This window comes from Ruditapes philippinarum, unplaced genomic scaffold (genome assembly GCF_026571515.1).
Source record: "Ruditapes philippinarum isolate M1 unplaced genomic scaffold, ASM2657151v2 ctg4398_1_1_1_1, whole genome shotgun sequence".
NCBI classification, from domain to species: Eukaryota; Metazoa; Mollusca; class Bivalvia; order Venerida; family Veneridae; genus Ruditapes; species Ruditapes philippinarum.
Genome location: NW_026860344.1, coordinates 40,956 through 67,813, shown reverse-complemented (window position 1 = coordinate 67,813; position 26,858 = coordinate 40,956). Strand labels below are relative to the sequence as shown.

Sequence of the window (26,858 nt, the reverse complement as noted above, 5' to 3'; positions counted from 1 at the left end):
AACAACTTAAACTAAAGCACCCAATATTTACATATATCCTCAAAACAAAGCAGCAACTAATATAATCTTGATATAATACCAAACATTCAACCAATATCAACCAATTATATCTTCACAAACAGATATAACTCAACAACCAAAACAACTAATTACAACCAATAAACCCTGATCAATTATGATCACCACAATTATATTCAACCACTTCAACAAACCAACAAAACTGACTTCAAAACAACAAAATTCTCTTCAAAACAACAAAATTCTCTTCCCAATAAAAAAATAACCCCTCACACTATAAGCGTGTGTCTCCTAACTGATATAAAATCTCTCTCTAAACGCGCATATTTGCTAGCTAAACGATCTGACCTTTAAACATGTATACATACAGCGACTGGTTTAAACATGATATTTACACTCTACTAAAAACAATGTATCACTGTAAAGAAATATTAACTCGTTGTTTCATCTACAACAATATATCACTGTAGGGAAATATTAACTCGTTGTAAGATACATATCTACATATAAACTTCATGATTATTCTGACAGGCAGTCTTGTTTTATTTAAATTTAAATCGTGAAACTACAGATTTATGGGGTGCAAGGCATTATGGTTAGTAAGTAGGATCTAGAACCATTTGAATATGAATTATTTTTAGACTTGCAACTTTTTTATGATAATGAATTTTTTTTATTCTGCCTTTTGCTCTCTACTTCTGCAAATTTCTATTGATTTCCAAACATTTCAATATTTCAGGGAATGTTGCATGCAGCCATAGATTACCGTCAGAGTAAAGCATTATCATATGGAACCGGAATGGAACTTACGCGTACACCGGAATTTATGCCGTGGACATCCACGTCTGGAACATCTGGGGTCAGAACACTTATTCATAAACAGGTACGATCACTTTCTAACAACAGAACTCTTAGTGAATAAACCAAATCCAAACAAACAATTTACTTCATGGTAGCATCCACATTTAATAATGCATCTTGCTGCACTTCCCTGCCATTGAAAGTACCAGTATTAATTCTATCATATTGTTCAAATGGGTTGTATTGATTTATTATAACCGCTGTGGGTTAAAATCTTGCCAGACCCTGCCAGCTTATCAAATGTTGATGGCTCTACTTGGGGTGCCTACGTATGCCTGAAATAATACAAAGAGAGGCACCTGAGGTCTTGCTCCACCAGAAAAGCTAGAAAGTGGCCAAAGAATCACAACTTTGTTAGTGCGACAGAAAAACCCAACAACAACAAAAAAATTGATTGATATTACATAATTTTCAGTTCATGTTGACATTAGACTCAGCCATACCAGAGGTTAGAGATTTAGAAACACGTGAACAGCTGTTTCAGCATATGATAGCATTAGCTGACAATATTCTAGATGGTTACAACAGTCAGATAGCCTCAATATGTAACAATGAAGATATGGTAGAATACACAATGCAGGTTGAGGAACAATATAGACAAGAGAGACATAATCTGATTGGTCCTTTCTGTAAGTATATTATAATTTTACCAGTGTCCAATTATGTCAGTCTGTCGTGTTTTTGCTATAATACTAAGATATATAGGGTTTGTTGAGAAACAATATCAGTTTGCGGCAAACACTTGCAAATGATTGTTATAAGTTGTTGAAGCAATTGGGGGTTAAATCTTACGGCCAGCAATTTGGGTAAAATCTGTAAGCCAGCAATTTGGGCAAAATCTTATGAGCAATTGGGGTAAAATCTTATAAGCTAATGAGGTAAAATGTCATATATGATTAAGGGATATCTTATAAGCCATTGAATCTTGAGCAATAATTGATATATACATAATTCAATTTTAGGAAATCAATTGAAACAAAATCTTATATATGATAAAAAAATCTAAAATATAGCTGAATGAGTTAAATATTTTGTAAATGATTGGGGTAAAATCCTATTAGTAATTAAAATCTTATATGATAATCAGGCAAAATGTTATCAGAGATAGAGATAAAATGTTATGAGCAATAATTGATATATGCATAATTTAATTACATGTTAGAGGAACAAATATTGATCAGTTATTTTGTGTACTTGTCTGATTTAGCAGTAAGATGACATGATGGACATTACCATTACTGAACTGTAGAAATCTGGAAATAAATTCTATATCTAAATCCCTTAGATTTTTGCTAGACTGAAAGCATTTGAAATCGTAAATCCTATCTTGATTAAGTTTGTTATGTCAAGATGCGTCACAAATGAAATATCTGATCTACATGTCCTAAATAAACTTCATTTTTCAGTGGAACATAAACAGTATGAGAGGGCTGGTTCCCTGGCAGAGAAATACTGTGACTTTGAGATGTTGATAAGAATATGTGAGGAGACCGGAAACCAGGAAAGGATACAAAGATACCAGCAACAGTTTGCTGACAAAGTAAGATTATAGTGGTCATTGGTTGATATTGACATAAAATATGGGCAACCGTAACTTATAGGCCAAATTTGATAAAGCAGTTGGCTTTAAATTTTAAGCTTGCTAACAGTTATAATAACTTTTTCATGGCACCAGTATATCCCCAGGTAAACCTGTACATCTACACACACTGAGACAGTTCTATATTCTAGTTCGGCAATATTATTGAAACATACGAAGTGACAATGGACAAGTCTGAATTCATGAAGTTAACTTCACAGTTTTCTGTAGGGTAAGGGTTTACAAGTCACAGTAATGTTTCTAATTAACAGGTTTGACTTCAAAGCATGAAACCTTTTATTACACAAATTTAGCAAGGTAGTGGTAAAATCGTATCACTACAAAATTGATAATCTGTCATATGTTATATGACTACATTACTGAGTACCATTTATCTACCTCTTGTTTATTTTTGTTTCAGGGTTTCTCAGATTTCCTCTTCTCATGGTACATGAAAGAAGGTAATTATTTAGGTTCATTATATTTTACTATTTCAAATATCGCACTTCAATAAATTCAGTTCTAAGGGGTAATTTTTGTAGGTATATCTATATCAAAACCTTTTAAGTACACTTGTCTCTTCATACATGTTGTACATGGACAGTTTTTATACCCCCGCACAACAAAGTTGTAAGGGGGGTATACTGGAATCAGCTTGTCCGTCTGGCGTCCGTCGTTTTTTTTCTTGTCTGCCAAATAACTTAAGAATCCTTTGACCCACAGTCTTCATAATTGGCATGGAGGTTAGTCATAATTAGCATACATGACCCCTATTGATTTTGAGGTCAAAGGTCAAGGTCACAGGGGCCTTGACTTCAAAAAGCTTGTCCGCCCAATAACTTAAATATCCTATGACCCACAGTCTTCATATTTGGCATGGAGGTTAGTCATGATTAGTAGATGACCCCTATTGATTTTGAGGTCATCAGGTCAAAGGTCAAGGTCACAGGGGCCTTGACTTCAAAAAGCTTGTCCGCCCAATAACTTAAGAATCCTTTGACCCACAGTCTTCATATTTGGCATGGAGGTTAGTCATGATTAGTAGATGATCCCTATTGATTTTGTGGTCACCAGGTCAAAGGTCACAGGGGCCTTGACTTCAAAAAGCTTGTCCGCCCAATAACTTAAGAATCCTTTGACTCACATTCTTCTTATTTGGCATGGAGGTTAGTCATGATTAATACATGACCCCTATTGATTTTGAGGTCAAAGGTCAAGGTCACAGGGGCCTTGACTTCAAAAAGCTTGTCCGCCCAATAACTTAAGAATCCTTTGACCCACAGTCTTCATATTTGGCATGGAGGTTAGTCATGATTAGTACATGACCCCTATTGATTTTGAGGTCAAAGGTCAAGGTCACAGGGGCCTTGACTAAAAAAAGCTTGTCCACTCAATTGCTTAAGAAGGCTATGGTCAACAGTCTTCATATTTGGTATTGAGGTTATTTATTACTAGTAGATGACTCCTTTTGATTTTTAAGGTGACTGTGTCAAAGGTCAAGGTCACATGGATTTTACTATAATAAGCTTGTCTGCTCAAATGCTTAAGAATGCCTGTCTGCAGTGTATTGATTTTGACATTTGAAGCATGTAGAATACATAACTTAGCAATGCACTGGCTTAGTAACCTCAGATTTTGCAGGGAGGTTGTCCTTGGGCTCTAAATGGCCAGTGTTGATTCTGACAAAGTGGTAGGCGGGGGTATTCACGCCATGACAGTGGCAGTTCTAGTTTGTTTTGTTTCATTTTACGGCACACCAATACAATTTATGTAATATGGTGCCAAAACAGGAAAGATGATTTTGGCTAAAAACAACTTAAATAAATATTATATTAAAGATTGTTTTTAAGATGTTTTTTACACGATAGTAAGTTTTTTTTGTATCTATCTGATAATGTAAAAGCCTTAGAATTTTAGCAACAATAATTAATTGTTTATGCCACCAGTATATAACCAGGCCAGTCTGCACATCCTTGCAATCTGACAATACTGAGTACTTGTACTTCTCCACTCAAATTGAATATTTCAATCTTTAAATCTGTAAATGAATAATGCATACATGAAGATGTCAGCATGACCCTGATCTTTCTAATTTAAATTATCAGATTATTGGATTACAGAAAGAATTTCACCACAATATATTTGTTAACTAAAGAACATGCTTCAATGTTAGTGGTTAAATCAAATAAAAGCTCAGTGTACGTATCTGTGTACCGATCTATCTCATATGAAGTTGATGTTCTTAATGTATTACATTAGAATGGGAGATAAATATTTGTGGGCTAGTGGTATAGATAATCGTAGCCACATTGGTGGTTCTACTAAGGTACCCATTTGTGCCTGGAATAATGTACAGAAGGGCACCTGAGGTCTTACTCCACCAATAAAGCTTGAAAGTTGTCATGAGACCTATAAAAAAAATAATTAAAAACTTAGGGGAAAATTAGATCATCCCAAGTCCAGTTAGTCTGGTACTTGGATTAGTTGAGTAGAGGGTAAATGCTGACAAGATTTGTCTACGAAGGGAAATTGGCTGAGATTTTTTAAGGCATAAATGCTTAAGTGATTTACCTTTCTGGATATGTTGTTACATTTCGTTTCTTATTCTTTCAGGGAAACAAGGGCGACTTTTATCTTTACCAACACCCCAGCAAACACAGCTAAATAGTTTTCTTCAAAAAGACGAATTTGGCTATCTTAAATGGTTACATGACATCGAGTGTAAAGATTTTTTATCAGTATGTAATTCATTGCATTGAATTATCTTGTTTTCTGTATGTGTTTATAGAGTCAAAGATAATATTAAGTTATTGAATATATATGTGCACAAGCGTTGTAGATAAACAAGGAAAATATTAGTAGTTCAATTTATTTTTGAATTCTCCATTTATTTCTGTGAAATGTGTCATTTTCTTTAATTTTTTTCTAGATAAACATTTTTTATGCCCCCAGGCATATAGTAATTGAACCGTCTGTCTGTCCGTCCATACAAGGTTAACCTAGAACGGCAAGTTGGATTTTTCTTAAGTTCTACCTGTACCAATGGCTTCTAAGTTTACACACTTACTAATCAATACAAAGTACATGATCTGGGCAAGTTACATAACTCTGGCTTTCATATTTACCAAGTTATTGCCCTTTTCAGCACTTAGAAAATGAATAATGGTTAACCTAAAACGGCAAGTTGGAAATATCTTAAGTTCTATCTATACTAATGGCTTTATAATTTCCACACTTACTTATCAATACAAAGTACATGATATTGCCAAGTAATATAACTGTGTCATCCCTATTTCCCAGTTATTTCCCTTTTTAGTCCCCTACCGGTTTACCTGAGGGGACTTTAGGTTTACCCTCCGTCCGTCTGTCCGTCCGTCTGTCTGTCAGTCCGCACTCACAGGACAGTAATTATGTGGCTAGAGGGACAATAGGTAACTGTTCTTTCTCTTTGATGTCATTCATTCCGTAATGCTTTTATGTGGCTATTTTCTTTTGTGTGGCTAAAAAGAACAATAGAGAGAACAATAGATAGCCACATAATTACTCTCCTGTTAGAACGTCCGTCCACAAAACTGGATCCCCCGATAACTTGAAAAGTACTGAAAGTATTTTTATGAAACTTGATATATGGATAGATGGCAGTATGGAGATTATGCATGTCTTTTCTTTTCTTCCTATGTTGAAAATTCTGGTTGCTATGGCAACAAATAGGCTGAAAATATGGCAAATTTTACACATAAACTGGATCCAGTGATAACCCAAAAAGTACTGGAAATATTTTTATGAAACTTGAAATATGGGTAGATGGCAGTCTGGAGATTATGCATGTCTTTTTCTTTTCTTCCTATGTTGAAAATTCTGGTTGCTATGGCAACAAATAGACTGAAAATATGGCAAATTTTACACATAAACTGGATCCAGTGTTAACGCAAAAAGTAAGGGAAATATTTTTATGAAACTTGTAATATGGGTAGATGGCAGTCTGGAGATTATGCACGTCTTTTTCTGTTCTTCCTATGTTGAAAATTCTGGTTGCTATGGCAACACATAGACTGAAAATATGGCAAATTTAACACATAAACTAAATCAAGTGATAACTCAAAAAGTACTGGAAATATTTTTATGAAACTTGACATATGGGTAGATGGCAGTCTGGAGATTATGCATGTCTTATCTTTTCTTCCTATTTTGAAAAAATATTGGTTGCCTTGGCAACAAATAGGCTTAAAACATGGCAAATATAACAATATTTGTGATTAGTCAAAAAGAGCTGAACATTTTTATGAAATTGCATCTTTAATTCAAGAGTTATCTCCTCTTTAAGAATTTTGCTTTTAAAAATGTTATATTTTGGTAACAGGGATGTTTCAAATATTAACTTTAGAGTGTCCTTCAGTCCGTCTGTCTGTCTGTTCATAAAAACTGTTTCCTGTGATCACTTTTAAAGAACTTTTCCAACAAATTTACTTAAAATAGAGAAAAATTGAAACATTAGTGAATGGCCAATGGCCCTTCAGAATGTTGATGGGGTTCTAACCGGTAGGGGACTTATGGATTGCTTGCAATACTATGATAATTGCTTGTTTCACTTTGAAAATAGGACCTTGTCTGGTTAACCTATTTCGGCAAGTTGTATTTATCTTAAATTTCTCCTAATTGCTTAATTTCTTTAATGATATCTTTCATATTTAGTAGGTGGATACCTTTGTTGGTCCTATAATAATAATTTTTGTGGAGTAAGCAGTCTCTAGGGTCAAGGTCACTGGTTTAAAAAATAAATAAAAACATTTTTGCTCATACAGCCTTTATTTTTTAGTTGATGTCTTAGTTTAATACAAACATGCCATGGGAGGTCCTCCTTCTTTGGGTGTAGTAAGGGGTCATTTGGGTCAAGGTTAATGTTACCAATGTCAAGGTCACCAATGTTATTTATTGACATGTATTTCATATTTGGTAGGTAGATAACTTACATGGTATTCTTCTTTGGGATAGAGTTAGGGGTCAGTTTGGTCAAGGTCACCAGTGCTCAAAATAGATTTTTACACTTTTGCCCATACAGCCTTTATTAAATGACAGATGTATTTCATATTTGGTAGGAAGATAACTTGCATGAAGTTGAATATTTTTCAACTTCACAAGTCAGAGCAATGACTTGGCAACTTATATTTTTCACAATTACAAAATGCCATGACTTTGTCAAGCTATATAACTTGTGTTTACAATTTTTTGGCAATTTTTCTGTCCATGACTGAGTGAATGGGTAAACTTTTTTTTGAAATATTGCTACTGACAAAAATCTGAGCCGGGGTCATTTGTGTTTAACAAACACGTTCTTGTTTAACACAGAAGTAATTCTACAATCATGATGTAAAGTTGTCCTATGAAATGAAAGAAAGCTGTAAAGGTACACATACTAAGGACGTGGAATTAATTAAGCAGTATATAACATGTTTATGTTTTTATTTTTTCAGGCTCACAATACATTATTAAATCTTGGTAGGAATGAAGAAGAATATCTAGCTAAAAAGAAGGTAATTCTTTATTGAGAAATCAATAGCTTTCACAGTTCAAATCATAGTTTTTCACAACTATGGATTTTTGTTTTTATCTGATGGAATTTTTTGATCAATATAGGGAAGTATTTGTCAGTTTTCAGCAGGTGTTATTTGGGTGATAATTATTGAACATAACATGTACAGTACAACATATGCAGTGCAACACTCGATAGGAGACCAAAAAAAATGATTGCTGTTGAGTGATGTAGCTCTAGATTATTAGCTCGACTATACGAAGTATATGGAGAGCTGTCCTACTCGCCCCGGCGTCGGCATCCGCGTCCAGATTTCAGATTAAAGTTTTGGTGCAGTAAAATATTTTTCACTATAACTTTGTCATTTCTTAAGGTATCAACTTCAAACTTCAAATATATGTTCCTTATCATCAACCACATCTTATGTGACAAGGTTCTTAACTCTAGCACCAATATTTTCAGATTTATCTCCCCTTGAACTTAGAATTTTCCTCAAAAAATACTATTTTTTACTGTTACTTCTTTATTTGTTAAGGGATCAACCTCATACTTCAAATATATGTATCTTATCATCATCCCCATCTTATGTGACAAGGTTCATAACTCTAGCACCAATACTTTCAGATTTATCTCCCCTTGAACTTAGAATTTTCCTCAAAAAAATACTATTTTTTACTGTTACTTCTTTATTTGTTAAAGGATCAACCTCATACTTCAAATATATGTACCTTGTCATCATCCCCATCTTATGTGACAAGGTTCATAACTCTAGCACCAATATTTTCAGATTTATCTCCCCTTGAACTTAGAATTTTTCTTAAAAAATATTATTTTTTACTATAACTTTTTTAGATTTAAAGGTACATTTGTATCTACCTCAAACTTCAAATACTTATTCTTTATCATCAATTACATTTTATGTGACAATGTTCATAATTCTTGAAGCAATATTTAAAGATTTAACTTAGGATTTTCTTTAAGAAATATTATAACTTATTTACTTTTTAAGGTATCTACTTCAAACTTCAAATATATATTTCTTATCATTACACACATGTTGTGTGACAAGGTTCATAACTCTAGTGTGACTATTTCTAGAATTATTCCCCTTGATCTTGGAATTTATGTTAACAATTTTTTTTTTACTATAACTCAATACATAATTATACATAATTGATTTTTCTTTCATAGTTTTGTCCTCCTTACTGCGTCCAGTATTTTATTAGTCGAGCTTCGCTGTCTCCTGTGACAGCTCTTGTTTTGAATTTATTGTAAAGGTTCACTATTACTTTTGTTGTTAAGAGATAAATGCTCCACAGAGATCTCTGCCATTGTTATACTGTAAAATACAAATTAAAGTAGGGCTGGCAGAGAAATGTTTATAATATACTGAAAAAAATAACAGAAACTGCATAATATGTGAATGATTATGGAAGTTGTAGAACTATGATAGTTCAATGTTTGATGATGATAATTAAATGACTTACTGTATTTACATTTTTAAAGCAGCATGCCTCCAGATTCATGCTAATTCATATAAAAATTTATTTATAACTATAATATTGTGAAGTGGAAAAAAGTAATTAACACTTTACAAACGGCACTTCCAGTGCACATAAGTTACCAAAAATTGGTCAAAATATACAAAAATAGCCCTTACTGTGTTTGTCACGCAGTAGCAATATGGTGAATCACTGCAAAATCAGTTAATAATTGCACATAACATGAAAATTTCATTAACTTGAATCTTGGGACTTTTTTTTTAAAATCTTGGAACAATTTTCCCAAGTTTGATTGTCTTGAAATATTTTGGATCATCTGGAGGCATGCAGCTTTAACTTTTATCTGTAAAGTTTGTTTATTGTTCCTTTAATATTTCAGACCCTGTTAAGTCTTGCTAAGCTTGCAGCGTTGGCTCATGGTGATGCAGACGAGCAGCTTAAAACTAATATAAGTGGTAAATGTCTTTGTCTTTTAGAATTTTAAACCAGTTGCCCTAAAATGTGAAGTATAAGTACAACTTTTTTGTTCTTTATTCTTCTTCTCTTTTTTGACATTTGAACTGAGATGCTGTGTATCTGTGACTTAATCTTTTTTTTTTCTTCATGTTTTAAGGTAATGCAAAAGATTTTATAGCTCTCTATTGGATAAGAATGATTTGGAAAATTTAAAATTAGGTTGTGTTGGATAAAAGAAACTAAATTGAAGAGAAATATTGTTGATAAAAATGTGTGTTATTATTGTCATTTTCAGATATAGATGATGAACAAGAACTGATATTAAATCAAGAGTTACTTCCTACAGAGTTATTACAGGTAATACCTCTACTCTTGACAGAAACACACTTAAATTCACACTTTGTTTAATTTTATAGACAAAATAATGGTTTCTCAATTCTATGATTAATGAGGCTTAGGGATCACTGTATGTCAACAAAACACAAGATGTGTGTGTATGCCTAATGTTAACCACTTGCCCCTCACCACTTGGGGTTTGAATCCCAACAAGGACTTGAAAAAAAATTTCATGTGAGGAAGCTAGCTTACAGAACATTGTTGTTTCTACTCAGATGCACATTCATGCCTAAAATAAAGCACAGAAAGGCACCCAAGGTCTTTGCTCTACCAGTAAAGCTGGAAAGTCGCCTTATGTACTATACTGTGTTGGTACAATGTAATACCTTACCAAAAAAATAAACTCATTAAACACTCTCGAACCAACCAGCATAGAAAACATATGCTTAATTTTGTAAGAAAGGATTTTTCATGCTTATATGTATTGTTTTTTGTAGACAATGAATGTTGATGCTGATCATATGAAAGTTTTAACTCCATTAGAGTTATTACAGGTATGTTGTGTTTGATGTTATGATGTAAAAATGACAAATTAGATTATCTTGCTCTTTTTAAAGTGAGATTTTATTCTCATGCAGATACACAAAGAATTTACTAACCTTGAAAGAATGTTTGTAGAAGCACATCATTGTGTACATGTGTGTTAAGATAAATAACTTCCCTCTGTAGTATTATTTAAATATTGTACATTATAGGTTGAAAATTAATTAGTTAAGATGCAAAATGTATAATTTAATGTTGTTTTTTTTTTCAAAGTGTAGAATGCTTTGTTAGTATTTTTGAATTTAAACCTTGCAGTGTTAATTTTGTGCAAGGGACATGACCTACTATGAAATTGGGCCTGTCCGTTCTTTCTTAGTAATATTTCAAGCTATGGCATGGCTGGTAGCATTAAAACCAACAGTTGAACAATTTATTTTAATCCTTCAGTTATACATCTGTGACGAAAACACTTCAGCAACAGAATATGACTTCAAGAAAGCCCTTGATCTCTTGCAGTTTCTCAATCAAGTCAGTATATTTTCTCTAGCCTGTTCTGTTAGTCAAGATTATAGATGATTCATTTCAGTTTGATTGCGTCGGTAGCTATCAGCTTATTGAAACACCTTGAACCAACCAATGATTAGCAATGAGTGTTAAGTTTCTTGCTCAAGGAAGCAACAGCTTGCCCCTGACACGGGTTTGTATCATGTGGCCAGCAGCCTTTACATTATTAGTCTGACATGTTAACCACTTGGCTAGGCTGCCACTTGTTAGTTTAGACATTAAATATTCAGCAAATATTTGCTCCTCAATACATGATGTTGCACAATAATTACTATTAAAATGTAAGGTTTACATTAAAATGACTTACTTTATGTATTTGGAAAAAAAAATTCTCATAGTTGATATATTTTGTAAAATATAAATATATAGAAGCATGAAAACAAACAATTCAGTAAAAGTTGAAGCCCCATTGTCTTAAAAAACATTTTAGTAAAATTTCAGAGGGGCAAGCATTGTTACATATTTTAATCTAGAGATATATGGCGGTGTGGCCGAGTGGTCAACGCGTTGGACTAGTAATCTAAGGATTGCTGACCACGTGGGTTCAACCCTGTCAAGGGGCAAGCCGTTGTTTCCTTGAGCAAGAAACTTTACATTCATTGCTTAGTACTGGTTGGTTTCAGGAGTGTTTCAATAAGCTTATTTATAGCTTCCAACACAATCGAACTAAAATAAATTTGTATAAACTAATCTAGAGATAACTTGTCAGTTTTGCCCCTTGTTACCATCCCTATTTAAGTTCATTACCTTTCTTACAGGATGATCCAGCCATTGACTATGAAACTATTAGAATAAGTATATGGTGTAAAGCTATTCTTAGAGACAAAGCAATGTAAGTACAATCATTATTGTTTATATACTTAACAGCAATTTGTTTAAGTAGATAGATATTTATGTAGTTGTTTTCATTAAAATAATTTATTTTGGAGTTGCACACTGCCAGTTATTATAATCGTCCAAATAAGAATTCCAGAAAAGATATAAAAAGAAAGAAAAATAATAAATACTCTGAAATAATTCCCAATCTAAGTTACACTTGCAAAACAAGAGCTATTTTTGCATGGTTTTACATATTGGATTGTGGATTTCTAGTGCATAAGACTTGTTTAAATTATTTTATGTATATACTAGACAAAGGTTATGATAGCTAGAACTCGGACTTTCATAAAAATATGAGCATGTATTTAGGGGCTTGCTAATCTGTATGTGTTGCAAGGATTAAACTTCTAGCATAATTTCCATCAGGGACTTGATTCTTTATTATGGGGAAACTATTCAGCTAGCTTACAGAGAGTTGGTAGTTCTAGTCATGTGCCACCTCATGCCTGAATAAAGCATAGAAGAGAACCCGAGGTTTTCCACCATTAATATAGCTTGAAAGTCAGTTTATGGCCTTCTTAATGTCAGATTGACTTAAACACAACAAATACTTTTATTGGAAATATGAATGGACATGATCTGAAGTTATTATCATGTATTACAGATGGACACACACTGCGACAGGTGATCCTATAGACAGTATAAGAGATACAATATTCTTCAAGACAATTGAACTTGCTGTAACAGATGGTAATACTCTTGTTCTAAATTATTGTATTAACATGTATTGTTAAATACGTTAGAATGGATAAATGTGAATCTATGTTTTATGTTCAGTGTTAACATTTAAAAAAAAAACACACAACAAAAAGCGCATATATTTAAAATATTGTTTTCAGCTTATAGACATACACTAGAATCTGTTCCTGGAACCAGCAAGTTCTAAGCAATGAGTTTAAAGTTTCTTGCTAAAGGAAACAACAGCTTTCTCTCCCAGTAACAGGGTTTGTACCCATACAGCTAACCATCTTTAAAGTATTTAGCCTCTGCCACCAGTATAGAGCCAGGCCAGACTGCACATTCAAGTAGTCTGACCAGGCTCTATATTAATGGTAGCTCAAATTTTGTGTATTGATACCGAAGTTCATTACATAAAAACAGGTTAAGGGAGATTAAATTAAATTATTTTTGTTATTTCAGGTTGCGAACCTTCATCTCTTCTACCAGACTTCCAATCAATGCTCACATGTGACACACTATCTCCAGTATCTACAGATAAACAATTACAGTTCCTACTTGGTGCTGTGTACGAGATGGCAAACAATTACACATAAGAACTTGCAATAACTTTTACCATAGATACAAGTTTGATCTTGCTTTGAAAGAATATGGATGGAAATGGTCGTTGCTAAAAGGACGTTCAATAGCTACTTGTTCTACTTAGAATCTAGCAGTGTTGTTTAAAGATATTTGTTACGTTAGTGACACTGTTTTTGTTGAAACCACCATATTTGTTTCATGTTACTTTGACCCAGCGTGTAGGCAAATATGTTAACAATCTCCAATCACTGTTCAACTACTAAATCAACTTTAATTGCACACAGTACAAAATTAAATTAGTTTATAAGACTTTTATAAAGTGTGGTAGATTCTTCTGTGTAATTCTTAGCAGTTTATTTATTTATTGTAAAAGAACCAGTTGACTGGAAGCTACTTACATCAGTCTTATTAAGATGTTCTGTAAGTAAAGGACATTTGAAACAATCGTTGTTTCTGAGTAAGTGGAAAATATAAAAAGTACATAGTACTTAATGACAGTTGTGCCATAGAGCATTAACTACACACAGGAATTAATGATATACAGTCTGTACATTAATTTGAAATATGTTTTTTAATTGGATCAATGAAATAAATTTTGTGACTTTGGAGGATATTGTAATATTAAATTTTATTGTGCATTTGTTGTAGAGATAACATATGCATTGCTATGCATTAGTTTGGAACTGAGCAATCATAGTATAAGGGATTTAATATAAAAAACATTTAAATCAAAGCAGCCACCAGGATTTGAGTCTTCTCAGACTTGCACAAATGTACCAATTTGTATGTTACCATAATGGTGGCATGAACAAGTTAATGGAACAATTGTGCATTTTTTTAACTGCGATAAATGTCATTTGTAGACATTGAATGCTTGCTAGGTTGTGTAAGACAATGTATTAAAAGACTTGCAGCGATTTCTTCGTTTTATTAAATAGTTTTTTACACAAGTCACTAAAAATTACAACTTTTAAAATTGTCGCACTATATCAAGAATTACGACCAACACAACAATAAATTGGATTCAGCTATAAATGAAGCTAAAGTTTATGATTTTTCTTATTTCTTTAAAGAACAGGCAGTTTTGGCTGACAACTTTCCATTCATCTGTACATGAAATTCATGCCAAAATTTCTTCATTATTACCGTTCATATTTCTTGAGGACTATTGCTTGCTGATTACATTTCTACAGTAAAATTTCTGTTCATATTTGTACAGAATAATGGCTGTCCATATTTCTACAGTATATTTGCCGTTAACATTTTCACAGTAACATTTCTGTTCATATTTCTACAGGATAATGGCTGTCCCTATTTCTACAGGATAATTGCTGTGTACTGCTCAGGAAAAAGAATCATCTGTAATGATTTACCTAAAAGAAAAGAAAAAAAAAAAATGTTAACTATCATTAAAACTTTTAAGCAAATCTGTACTTTCATCTCAATTACTCTAAATCACATTTTTAAGACAAAATGCTCCAACAAGTAGCTAAAATTTTCAAATAAAAGTCATGGTGTAAAAATTAATTTTGTTCCTCGAGTTATAATACCCCCACAAACGAAGTTTAGGGGGGGTATATAAGAGTCAGCTTGTCGGTCGGTCGGTCCACATCATGGTTTCCGGACGATAACTAAAGTTTGGAGTGAGGTATTGTAATCAAACTTGGTATATAGCAACCTTATGTGGAAACCTCCGGTTGGTATTGCATTTGGACCCCCTGGGGTCAAGGTCACCGTTACTAAAAATAGAAAAATGGTTTCCGGACAATAACTAAAGTTAGGAATGAGATGTTGTAATCAAACTTGGTATATAGATAGCTTACATGAATACCCCGGTTGGTATTGCATCTGGGGTCAAGGTCACTGTTACTAAACATAGAAAAATGGTTTCCGGACAATAACTAAAGCTAGGAATGAGATATTGTAATTAAACTTGGTATATAGCAAGCTTACATGAATACCCTGGTTGGTATTGCATCTAGACCCCCTGGAGTCAAGGTCACCGCTACTAAAAATAGAAAAATGGTTTCCGGAAAATAACTAGTTAGGAATGAGATATTGTAATCAAACTTGGTGTATAGCAAGCTTACATGAAGACAGCGAATGGTATTGCATTTGGGCCCTCTTGGGTCATGGTCATGATCACAGTTACTAAAAATAGGAAAATGGTTTCCGGACAATTACTAGTTAGGAATGAGATATTGGAATCAAACTTGGTGTATAGCAAGCTTATGTGGAGACCCGGTTGGTATTGCATTTGGCCCCCCTCAGGCCAAGGTCAAGGTCACCGTTTCTAAAAATAGAAAAATGGTTTCCGGACAATAACTAGAGTAGAGATAACCGTTTCTAAAAATAGAAAAATGGTTTCCGGACAATAACTAGAGTTAGGAATGAGATATTGTAATCAAACTTGGTGTTTAGCAAGCTAACATGAAGACCGCCCTTGGTAGTGCACTTGGATCCCCTGGGGTCAAGGTCATGGTTACTAAAAATGAAAAAATGGTTTCCGGACAATTACTAGGGTTAGGAATGAGATATTGTAATCAAACTTGGTGTATAGCAAGCTTATATCAAGATCCTGGTTGGGATTGCAATAAATTGAAATAATTCTTTGTACACAGTGCTGTTGATACTTTATTTACTGTAGATTGAGTTTAAATTTTTCTTCAGACCACTAATTTTTCAAAAGTCAAAGTTGTTGGTGGGGGTATTGATCACCTTCAGTGATAGGTCTAGTTTAGAGTTGAAATAATACAATAATAAGAAATGATGTCTAGTTGTCATCTACAGAAGTTGATCATCCAAATTTTCAAAAAAATATATACATAATGGTAAGACCTACCTTTGAACACAGACTCGTTGGAAAGAACATGTACACTTCTTGAAGACTGTGGAATATATCCATGCCGCCTTAACAATGCACACTCCTCAAATCCTGGCTTCCACTCCTTACTACAAGAAGGAATAATTTAATTTATAAACAAGAACTGTCCGCAAGACAAAACGCCAGACTATTCTCAGTGCTTGACAATAAGAAAAGGGGGCATAATGCTTGTCGTGTTAGAGAATAAATCGTAGAGAATAAGTTTGTGAATTTTCAACCAATTCCCTTCAGTGGTGTTTGAGATACCAACTTGCATACAAAACCTTAACCAAAGTGTGACGTCAATACAATAGCTCGTGTTATTCTTTAAAAAGTCAAACTAAAAAGGCCTGTTACAACAAAAAACATTTATGCACAGAATGAATGATTAAGATTTGTACAATAAAATAGATCAGAGTTAAAATAAATAAATTTCAAGAGCATTTGCAGCAAACAGGACATGTCTGTGTGACTGTCAACAGTGCCTTTTTATCTATGCAGTGACTGTTCAATTTTTGTATATGATTAAGAATCACCCAATAGGTGACAGGTACAAATTCACAGCAGCACATTACACTTGTATAAAAGAAAGACTTGAAGAGCAGAGTAGAAAAATATATCACATAATAATTCTTTGAATGCTTAAAAAAAATAACAGACTTGAGCTATCAATATAAAAAACATCCAAGCATGTACATTTGACCAAATACTTGTGCCTTCTCTATTATTTTATATTTTGATACAATGTCCTTGAAACTACTAATAGACTGTTCTAAAATTAAGGCAGAGTAAGTTCATACCAAAATTTCTACAGAGTTAGGGTCAACTAAATTTAAGCATCAAACACAATCATTAGTACTACAGTATATACATGTATCACTCACTTGCGTAGATATTTTTCATCCATTTCCTTTAGATCATCTATCAACAGTGTTTCATAAGCACCTGAAATTGAAAGACACTTTTGTCATTATTAATGCATTAGTGCAATTCACACAGGCTAGAGGAACTACTTTTTGCATAAAAGACAAAATTCTCTAGTGTTTACAACAGTGATGGAAATGTCAGCTATATTTATAGAACCAGTTGTATGCTTTGAATGATGTAACAGCCTTGTTACCACAGTTACCAGCCAATTAATACCATCTATACCAGCAACCAATTAGTATATAATTTCTTGACTCTGTTTGCACCTTTTCAGAAAGTTAGTATGCTTGTTACAGCACAGATACCATACAATTTAACTTTAAACCTTAATTTACTGAATTTCTTAATTTGACGTTTTGGGACTGTCCATTATCAATTTTAGGGATATCAAGATGAAACCTTACAGTTAGCCCACAGTATAGAACCTGATCAAATTACACAGATGTGCAGGATAACCTGGCTTTATACTGATGGAAAGCGCTAATTACTTATATTTCCATAAGCCTAAATGATTTCGAATTCTTCATTCAAAATATATGCTGTCTGTCTAATTTTCTGACTGTTGATAATTAAAATCGGACACTGTTTTAAATAACATCTTACCTGACTGAACATTTACTTCAAATATAAAACTGGTCTGATACATCTTCTCTTGTCCTTTACTAAAATATAATACAACAATTTCTTTAGAAAACATACTCAACCTTTTACCCTTCTACTAACTCAGGACTAAAAAAATTCAATTATGCATCAAAAAATGAACATAAACACATTACACATTTATTTAAATCCAATTGTCAGTCAATGGTTGAAACTTCATGTTTACCACTTGGAATTCCGAACTAAAACCTACATGCAATTTATCTCATATTGCAGCAAAGCAATGTATTAATTTAAGACATGTTGAAACTATTTTCAAAGAAGACAAATACATGTATGGTACCTTTTCCTGTAGAACTTCTTCTGTTTGTTGTCTTCCTTTGCAGAAATCAAAGCAAAAACCTTTGCTAAAACTTCAGGTCTATCGGTGTTTACCTGGAAAAAACCACAAAATGCCTGTTTATTTCAAAGGCAAAATAAATTGCATGATATCAATAATATTAATACTGCAAGATTTCTCAAGATTAAAGCTGAGCCAATTGAGTATCTTAACATGACTTGACCAGCTTTCATTTTTGGGACTGTCCATTATAAATTTTGAGAATAATCAATATTAGATGAAAATTTTAATGTTATATTCCAAACGTATATAGCCTGGTCTGACTGCACACTAGCTTATCACTCATAACATTTGGTTCCAGAATGGTAAGAATTAAGGCAATTTGATCTTACATCAAGTATTTGAAGATCATAGTTGGTAAATGCTATATATCTGTCTGACCATTTGGCCGTTCCTCTTATTGCTTCCTCCATGTAGTGTTCTATGTCAAATGTCATTTGCTTTACACATATTTGTTCCTGAAAAAAAAACAAAAAAAAAACATAATGGTACCCTTGTATTTATGAAGAGTATTTTTTTCTTCTGAAATTTTTTGAGAAAGTGTCAATCGGTGCTTTTTTAAAGTGGTAGAGAATATTGTGAAATGAGGCAAGTATGGTCCGGGTAGGTATTAAATGTGGTAACAGAAGCAAACTGTGGATCTTAAAGTTGTTAGCTTGTGATTTCAGGAGCTAAAAGCCATTGGTTACATCGCTGAACATTATGCATATAACGTGAAAGAATTGTGTGCATAAATTAAAGACTATTCTTACAATATAAGTAAGTAAATAGTTTAATAACTTACCTTATTTCCATCATTACAAGGATCAAGACTAAGTGCTAATTTCCGATTTTTTGTACCCCGAATCTCTGCAGGTAAAACACTCCTATATGTCAAGTCAAAATCATCTGAAAGAATTTAATATTGACATCTTTATTTGTTCATTAACAACTTCAACATTTAATCAACAGAACCAAAAAAAAAATCTGATATTATTACAAAGTGAAGTATTGTCTTCAATATAACTTTAATTAAATTCCATACTCAAAAATAAAAATCTTCCAAAATATGTACAAACATAAAGTATATTCTTTTTAACTTAAAATATATTGTATTTTAACAACCATTAACTACCAAAAATATTTGGAGAATGATTTTAGTTCAAAAAAAGTTATATACAATGGAAAGAAATATACATGTTATTGTACATAAGAAAAAAAGAATGTAGTTTCAATTAAAACATATACATAAACTGTTCCTAAATAAAGATATGTTCAAGATGGTGATAAACACAAGAATATGCCAGACCTACCTTCTATAACAAGTGTTGAGTCAACAGCTGTATCACCATGATATGAAAATTTTCTCCAGGAATGAGTTACAGTTCTTGCATCATTTATTTGAACAATGACACTATCAGCACTACTACTTGTGCCTCCGAAACTATTCTCACTGTTGCTTGGAGAGAAAAATGATCTCTGAATTCCACGAGCGGCTAAAACATACTCTAAAGTTTGTCTCGGACTTTCGTTATTGATGGGGCAGTTCAGTGCTTGACTATTATTGAGTAATGGACTAGCTTTGTTTCCACTAAATGCAAACTGTCGTTGTAAATGAACACTTGGTGATATCACAAGATTATGGGGATGAGAAAGTACCTCCGCTCCACCTGTACTTTTAGTTTTCACAGCTACTTTTGGCACGCTGGGACACATAAAACTATAGCTGTTATCTTCACTATCATCCGAGTCAAAATTGTACAAGTCTTTTGACATATGTATGTCTGTGGTGCTGGTGCCAGCACGTACACGACGACTAGTTGACTGGGATGGAACATTTTGTGAAGGTGAGGTAGGTTTAGGCAGTGTTTGACACTCGAACCATTTGTCACTCGGATGAATAGGACTTCTTTGATTTTGAGACAACATATTTTTTGGCGACTTGGGACATTTGAGACGATCCAGCCTACCAGTCATATCAGTCTTGCTGCTCGATGTATTTTCTTTCTGAGATTCCCGGCAAACTCCGAAGACGGTTTCGCCTCCTGCTGCATTACTGACTTCACTTTTCATATTTGTAGCATTAAACTGCTTCTCTTGAGCACAACCATCAAAACTCAAAGGCACAGAAGTGTAAAAAGCACCAGCATTCCAAATAAATTCTTTATTCGGTTCAGGAGACGTACACACCATCTCCTTGTTCTTTTCACTGTTTACATTCTCCTTTGCTTTGAATACTAAAGGACTTTCATTAATTGACCTCTTTGGGTTGATTTCAATACCGTCCATGTCTATGTGGAGGGCAACAATTGAATCTCCAGTGTTCAGAATGACTTGACCGTCGTATTTTAACTGAACTCTTGGTGTGAAGACAGGAAATGGTGGTGTAAGCTCGTATTTTGTGTGAAAACAGAAACTGTGCTTCAGACACATCGTGTTGTCATCTGGTCCTGAAAAAAAACAACATGTAAATTCAAACCGTTTACCACAACATCAGCTTAATAACATCTAAATTGTAAGTGAAATATGAAACCAAACCTGAAACAGATCTGCTTTATACTTATTACGTTGCAAGTCAGAACAACACAGCTAAATTATTTAACATTATTTATTGCCTTTGGAAAAAGACATCATAAATCCAGAACCATCAACTTTCTGTGATTTATCCAGATTCTTCTTGTGAAAAAAAATCAACATAACTAGCAAAACTTGATATAGCAACCACAATCAATAAAGACCCACCATCTGACATATTTTTAAAAGAATATAGTGTGATGTAGTTCAAATACAAAGTAAAAGAGACTCATCTGAAATTATTTTGACATGTAAGGAATAAGTTGTTTTTCTAGATGTTTACACTATTTGCTTAATTTCAATATCATTGTTTTCTCAGAATAATCATTTTTATTGGCAAAATAAACTAAAATGAAAAGCAGGGTTCAAACAGGAATCTGTCAACTAAATTCAAGCACTTTTCAAGGGCTTTTTAAGGCCTGAATCCTACTAAATATTCATTTTCAATTTATTCTGGGTATATTACCAGTGTAAGAAATTCGGATTTGAAACCACTAGGCTGGTCGGACTACCAGATTAGAATATTCACAAGCCCAAAAGACATTTCACTAGCTTGATTCATTTGTTTAAAACAGTAGTTTACATGTATATTGCCTCTGAAAATACAGTAGCCTGGCCGGGCTTGTTACTTTGAAAAGTTGGTAGCCCGAGGAGAAATTTTGTAGTCAGGGGCTATAGGACTACTGCTAATTTCGAACACTGTATTACTTTTTTTTTCTTTTTTTCATATCGTTCATGATTTTCAAGTTTTACGTTTTCTGGCTTTAGACACAAGTGGGGTTCCTTATCAGTTTTACATTCAACAATACATAGGCCAGTATCTTTTCACCCTAATGAGTGATAGGTTGAACTTTTGAATTAAACTGCACTGATGTGTTTCAGAAACTTGAAACAAACTTCACTTACCAGATTGCAATTCCTTGCATGGTTTACATGGTGTGAGAGGTGGAAATGATGTTAATGTCAGATAACACTGACAACTTTCTTGGTCCCTGCTTGGTAAACTGAAAATATAAAACATAATAATCCATTCCAGCATAACCATATCCATCAACATCTTTTATCTTTTGTACTAAATGATTAATCTTTCCAGACATAATTGCCATATATAATAAATTTTTATGTACAATAAAGTTATCATACTTAAACAATTTGTTTTTTGTTGTTTATTTGGTGGGTTGGGGTGGGGGGGGGGGGGTCACAAACACAGTAGAAATCAGTGCAGCAACTTTCCAGCTTTAATGGTTGAGGAAGACCTCAAGTGCCTTTCTGTGCATTATTTCAGGCACCTGAGTAGAACCACCAATGTTCTATAAGCTAGCTGGAAAGCTTTCTCACATGAAAGTAAATCAAACATTGTAGAGTTGATTAACAATTAAACAATGTCACTATAACAAAATCAAATACTTTCCAAAGCAGAACAATTCCATTGTAAGTGTTCAGCAGGAGGGAAAGAGTGAAAGTAATTAAAGGTACAGATATGACAAAATGCAAGCTAGCAGAAAGCAGGTAAAAAATTAAGAAGGCAAGTAGTGTATAATATTAGTTTACCTGTGCCCAAACACTAGTGCCATAGAGTGGTCTTCCGGCCACTCACAAAACAATATATATAAATCCTGTAAGATGTCTTGCTCACCAAACAATTGGACCTCTGACACCTGAATACAAGAACCATATAAGCATTCAATCTAAATTTGGTCAAGGTAAGCAAACCTGTAGTTTACTATACATATATCAACAGTAAGAAAGAGGTAAAAATCAACTTTGACACATCCACTAGACAACAGAGTTTGAGAGAGACAGCTGAAGCATTAAAGATGGAAATTTAAAAAGAATGAGAATAACTTTGTTAACAAATCAGTCTCAAGTCAACCAGGGTTTCAATATTGTACATCAAGTGTATGCCATAGAGTAGATAATGTATCAAATTCAAATTCATCTGGATCAAATTGTTGACAAGTCAATAGGTATAAGCATTTGAAATAAAAGGCTTAAGTATTTTTTTTAACTTTTTTTAATTCATTTAATTATCATATTTACTATACATAGCAGAAAAAATTACTGGTCCATGCAAGCCAGCATAAAGCTATCTGTACTGTCTGACCAGACCAAAGTCTGATGTACACGTATTTTATACATGTACTTAAATCCCTCAAATGCACAATTTTCCACTCAAATCTAAAGCAGGGTTAGTCCACTGACTCCATTACTTAAATTTCTACAGGGCAAGGTTTAGTCAATAATGACTGTATTAATGTATGAAGGAAAGCGATATAAACTTTATAAATTACCTTTACTAGTGGTTTACTTGGGACAAACCACCACCATTGTAATTTGTACATGTAGAATGGCAAACCACTTTGCTCTTCTGCATCCATTTGACATGTATATGATACAACAAACTGTCCACACTTTGTAAATCCAAGAAAAACATGTCTGAAATTATAAACAACATTTTTCTTTATTTTTTATCCATGTCTTGAAATTTTATTTTTTCATTCTTTAATTAAATAAACTTAGATTTATGTTATTATTAGATTTAAGTCAATATCAAAGCATGTAACTAAATGTACCAAGAAAGTTAGAAACTACAGGGTCCTAAGTGACAGAGATAAACACTACTGGACTTAATAAATTAATTAATAATCGCCACTTCTGCAGCAAAAATGAAAAATAATCACCAATTTTGTAAAATGATCGCAAATGGCGACCATGGTGGTGAGCCCTGCTTTTCTACAAGCAAAGAATTTTGTAATACAAAACTTTACCCTTAATTTTAGTAATCAAGACCTCTTTGGTCAATATAATTCTTTTATAGCTGTTTTCATGTATGAATAATACAGTTAATAAAATATACATACCCTTCCTCTAAGACAGACTGTGAGACCAGTCCAGACAACCTGAAACAAAGCCTTTTTGGAATCTTTTTGAACAACCTTTGTGGTCTTGCCTTTCTATGACATTGATCTGAGCCATAAGTCTGAAATATACCAACATAATTTTTAATCTCACATATTCTAACAACACAAGGGCATTGAAACAGCATCTTTGTTCTTTTCAGCAACATAGAAACTAGTTCGTTGGACGATGGAAATGGCATTGATGCACGAGACAATTACATGGGTAAAAGTTACAAAATGTCAACAAAAAAACCCCTGAAAACTTTGAATTGATCCAAATTTTTACTTTTCATCAGTCTCTGCACAGCCAGGATGAGGTCTAAGGGGGTGAATTTGAATCGGCACCAACATGGCTTGTGATATGTCCAAATTGCAGTGTTGGACTTTCAGCAGGGATTTTACTATCTGCAGGGAAGTTTTATGGGGTTTGAAAATCCAAGCCAAAGCCCCAACTAATCTTTGAGATTGAAGGTGTAACTTGTGTATATAATTGACAAGAACATTATCATGTAGAATGGTGTCCTCGATACCACAGTACTTAATTTTTCCAAAAAAATGTAATATTAGAAAGAATATCATTCATGACATTTGTTTCTTTAATTTACTTATTATACATATTGCATCTTAATGTTATAGTATATGTACATGTTGTATGTATGGTTATAGATGTTTAGATTTAATGATCAAGGTAAAATTTTGGTCAATCTAGTGTTATGTTTATAATATCATGTGGCACATTTGTGTCTCAAGTAACAGGCTAGCGCAGTAATGGGTTGTAAGATATATAATATATAAGTATTGCTAAGCATACTGGTTGGAGACCACCAAAACTGGACAACCACCAAACCCGTACAGCCCAAAAAATGCCCGATTTAGTTTTTTATTTGTTCAGTGGTTGTTAATCTATCAGTTGCTTTTATATCAATAATAACTGCATGTTTGTTCTATAATTAAGTAATCAAATTTATTTCAATTTTGTAAACAGTAATATTTTAATGTCTTTTTCAAGAATGTTGACATTGAAAATTTGGATGTCAATAGTGCAATGCCTGACCGCCTATACTAGCTATAAGTATAATCATTTGCAGATCAAATAATAGAATATCCAAAACTTCAGTATTTGCTGCTGAAATATTTTATATCATGTTAAAAATAAAAAATTAAAACACCATTTTGAAGCTTTTATTGAATTAAATCAGCATCATGAACATATCTGTCAGGACACATGGTATTCATAATTGTAGTGTGGACAATTTAGATAATTTTGATACACGCCTTCACATGCCTCAGATGTCAACATAATTAGAAATAGACAAACTAGTTGGTCAGTTAGGAGAAGAACCTAGCTGTACTGTGTCAAATTTTCAGATCTCTAGCTTTAAAATTATGAAATCTGTATGAAAAAATGTTCAAAAAGTGTCCAGTTGGTGGTCCCCAACCAGTAGCAGTGTTCTTTTTTTCACCAAAATATTCGGCGAAATTCGGCCCCATTCCCGATTCCCCCTCAAAACAGTATGTTTCCCCCCCCCACTTAAAGCCGAAATTCCCCCCTATAATATGGCAGCCAGAATTTGCCTGCAATGAATATTAATTTTTTCAACTAACTGCCAAAAAATGTTTAGTTTTATGCCTGTAAGACTTACTGTTAAGCAAGGTTGTTTACAAATCATTCCCATGTAGGTAAGGGTAGCCTCTCCCTGTGTCCCAACAAGTTGAACATGTGATGTGTCAATATTTTAGATCCGTATAAAAATCCCCCTCCTATTGCATTTTCCCCCTCCAAAGGGCACCGACCCCCTTCCCCCAAAAGTGAAAAAAAAACACTGAGTAGTGTCAAAGTGTGTGAAAATATGCAACCTGACAGGGACACTAGTCAAAATATATTGACGTGCCAAAGCTTGATTCTGAGATATTTTCGTTCTGGGGCAGAATCTCGCTTTTAGAGGCGAGATATTGCCCAGACACGAAAATAGCACAATATCTCGTCGCGCAGTACAATTAGTTGGACTAACAGGGACACTAACCAAGGACCCTTGGAAAACTGTACTGCGGCTCTACCGACTGAGCTATCTGGCAGCTTACACAAAAGCTCCTATAATTAGTGAACCATTCAATTATCAATACTGTTACATAGGCAATAGACATTTGAACTGTTGAATTTGAGAAAAAACAGTTGTTAGGACACTTTTTTCACTTTCAAATTTACGTTTTGTCATAATTTTCAATGTACTAAAAAAATGCAAATAATTAAAGTAATAATTGACCATGCGAAGTTAAAATTTAAAAAATAATCACCCATTATATCTACAGAGTAGCCACGAACGACAACTCGTTCACAAAAAATAATTTCACATTGCTGTTTGCTTATGCAAATATAAATTTACTTTACATATATTTTACCAATAAATGGATCGTGCAGACAAAAAAACAATAAATGCAGCATACACTTCTTAAAACAGTTACCTCTCTCCTCATTAATTTGCTGAGCAAACTTGGTTCTTGCGTCTTCTTTGGCTCAGACATTTTTTATTAAATCGCACCAAATATAATTCGTACTCAAGCAAATTCGTACCATTTTTCATATAGGTATAAACCACTAAATATTTTCGTCGTATATTTCAAATGCTGAGAACACTCGGGCGATCAATCTCCACACAGTGATCTCCCCTTAATTCTTCGGCGTAGATTACAATTCTGCCAAGGGAGGTAATCACTGCGAGGAGTTTGTCGGGCCATAGATCGTACAGTCATGTAATTATTACTATCATATTTTAGCCGACATACAAACAATACCTAGGGAGCGGTGGCCTTGTGGTTAAGACGTTTGTCTCTCATCCCGTGGATCATATAGATTCGAGCCCTAATTAATGTTTCTTCATATAACACCAATACTGGTTGGTTCCAGGAAGTGGAACCATATAAGTTGCAATAACTTGTTTGACAATCGAGCTTACATAAATATGTTTAAATCAATTGTGAATTTCGTGACTTTTCAATTTTCTAGGTATAATGTATATATTCCCCTATATTTTCAGTAAAAAAATGTATAAATTTAGACCAATAACGGCCTTAACATACACAGTACAC

General features: G+C 33.4%; 2 protein-coding genes across 2 annotated transcripts; one reads left to right on the top strand and one right to left on the bottom strand.

Moving 5' to 3' along the window:
• Positions 1-757: 757 nt before the first annotated feature.
• On the top strand, positions 758-14,578 carry LOC132759710 (nuclear pore complex protein Nup133-like; the record flags this gene model as incomplete). Its single annotated transcript, XM_060751530.1, is given in 13 exon segments — positions 758-901; positions 1,295-1,508; positions 2,286-2,419; positions 2,880-2,919; positions 5,072-5,196; positions 7,930-7,989; positions 9,870-9,945; positions 10,242-10,303; positions 10,780-10,836; positions 11,273-11,353; positions 12,148-12,221; positions 12,873-12,958; positions 13,409-14,578. Coding segments are annotated over 13 exon segments (1,287 nt in total), but the record flags the coding sequence as incomplete, so codon positions are not given.
• LOC132759709 (uncharacterized) lies at positions 14,442-26,350 on the bottom strand. Its single transcript, XM_060751529.1, has 13 exons — positions 26,235-26,350; positions 23,733-23,851; positions 23,163-23,307; positions 22,423-22,529; positions 21,778-21,875; positions 19,611-20,747; positions 19,103-19,206; positions 18,651-18,776; positions 18,262-18,353; positions 17,922-17,980; positions 17,276-17,336; positions 16,371-16,480; positions 14,442-14,901 (listed from the first exon to the last, which is right to left on the bottom strand). The coding sequence occupies exons 1-13, from the start codon at positions 26,292-26,294 to the stop codon at positions 14,846-14,848; spliced, it is 2,274 nt and encodes a 757-aa protein (XP_060607512.1). The 5' UTR covers positions 26,295-26,350; the 3' UTR covers positions 14,442-14,845.
• Positions 26,351-26,858: the final 508 nt, after the last annotated feature.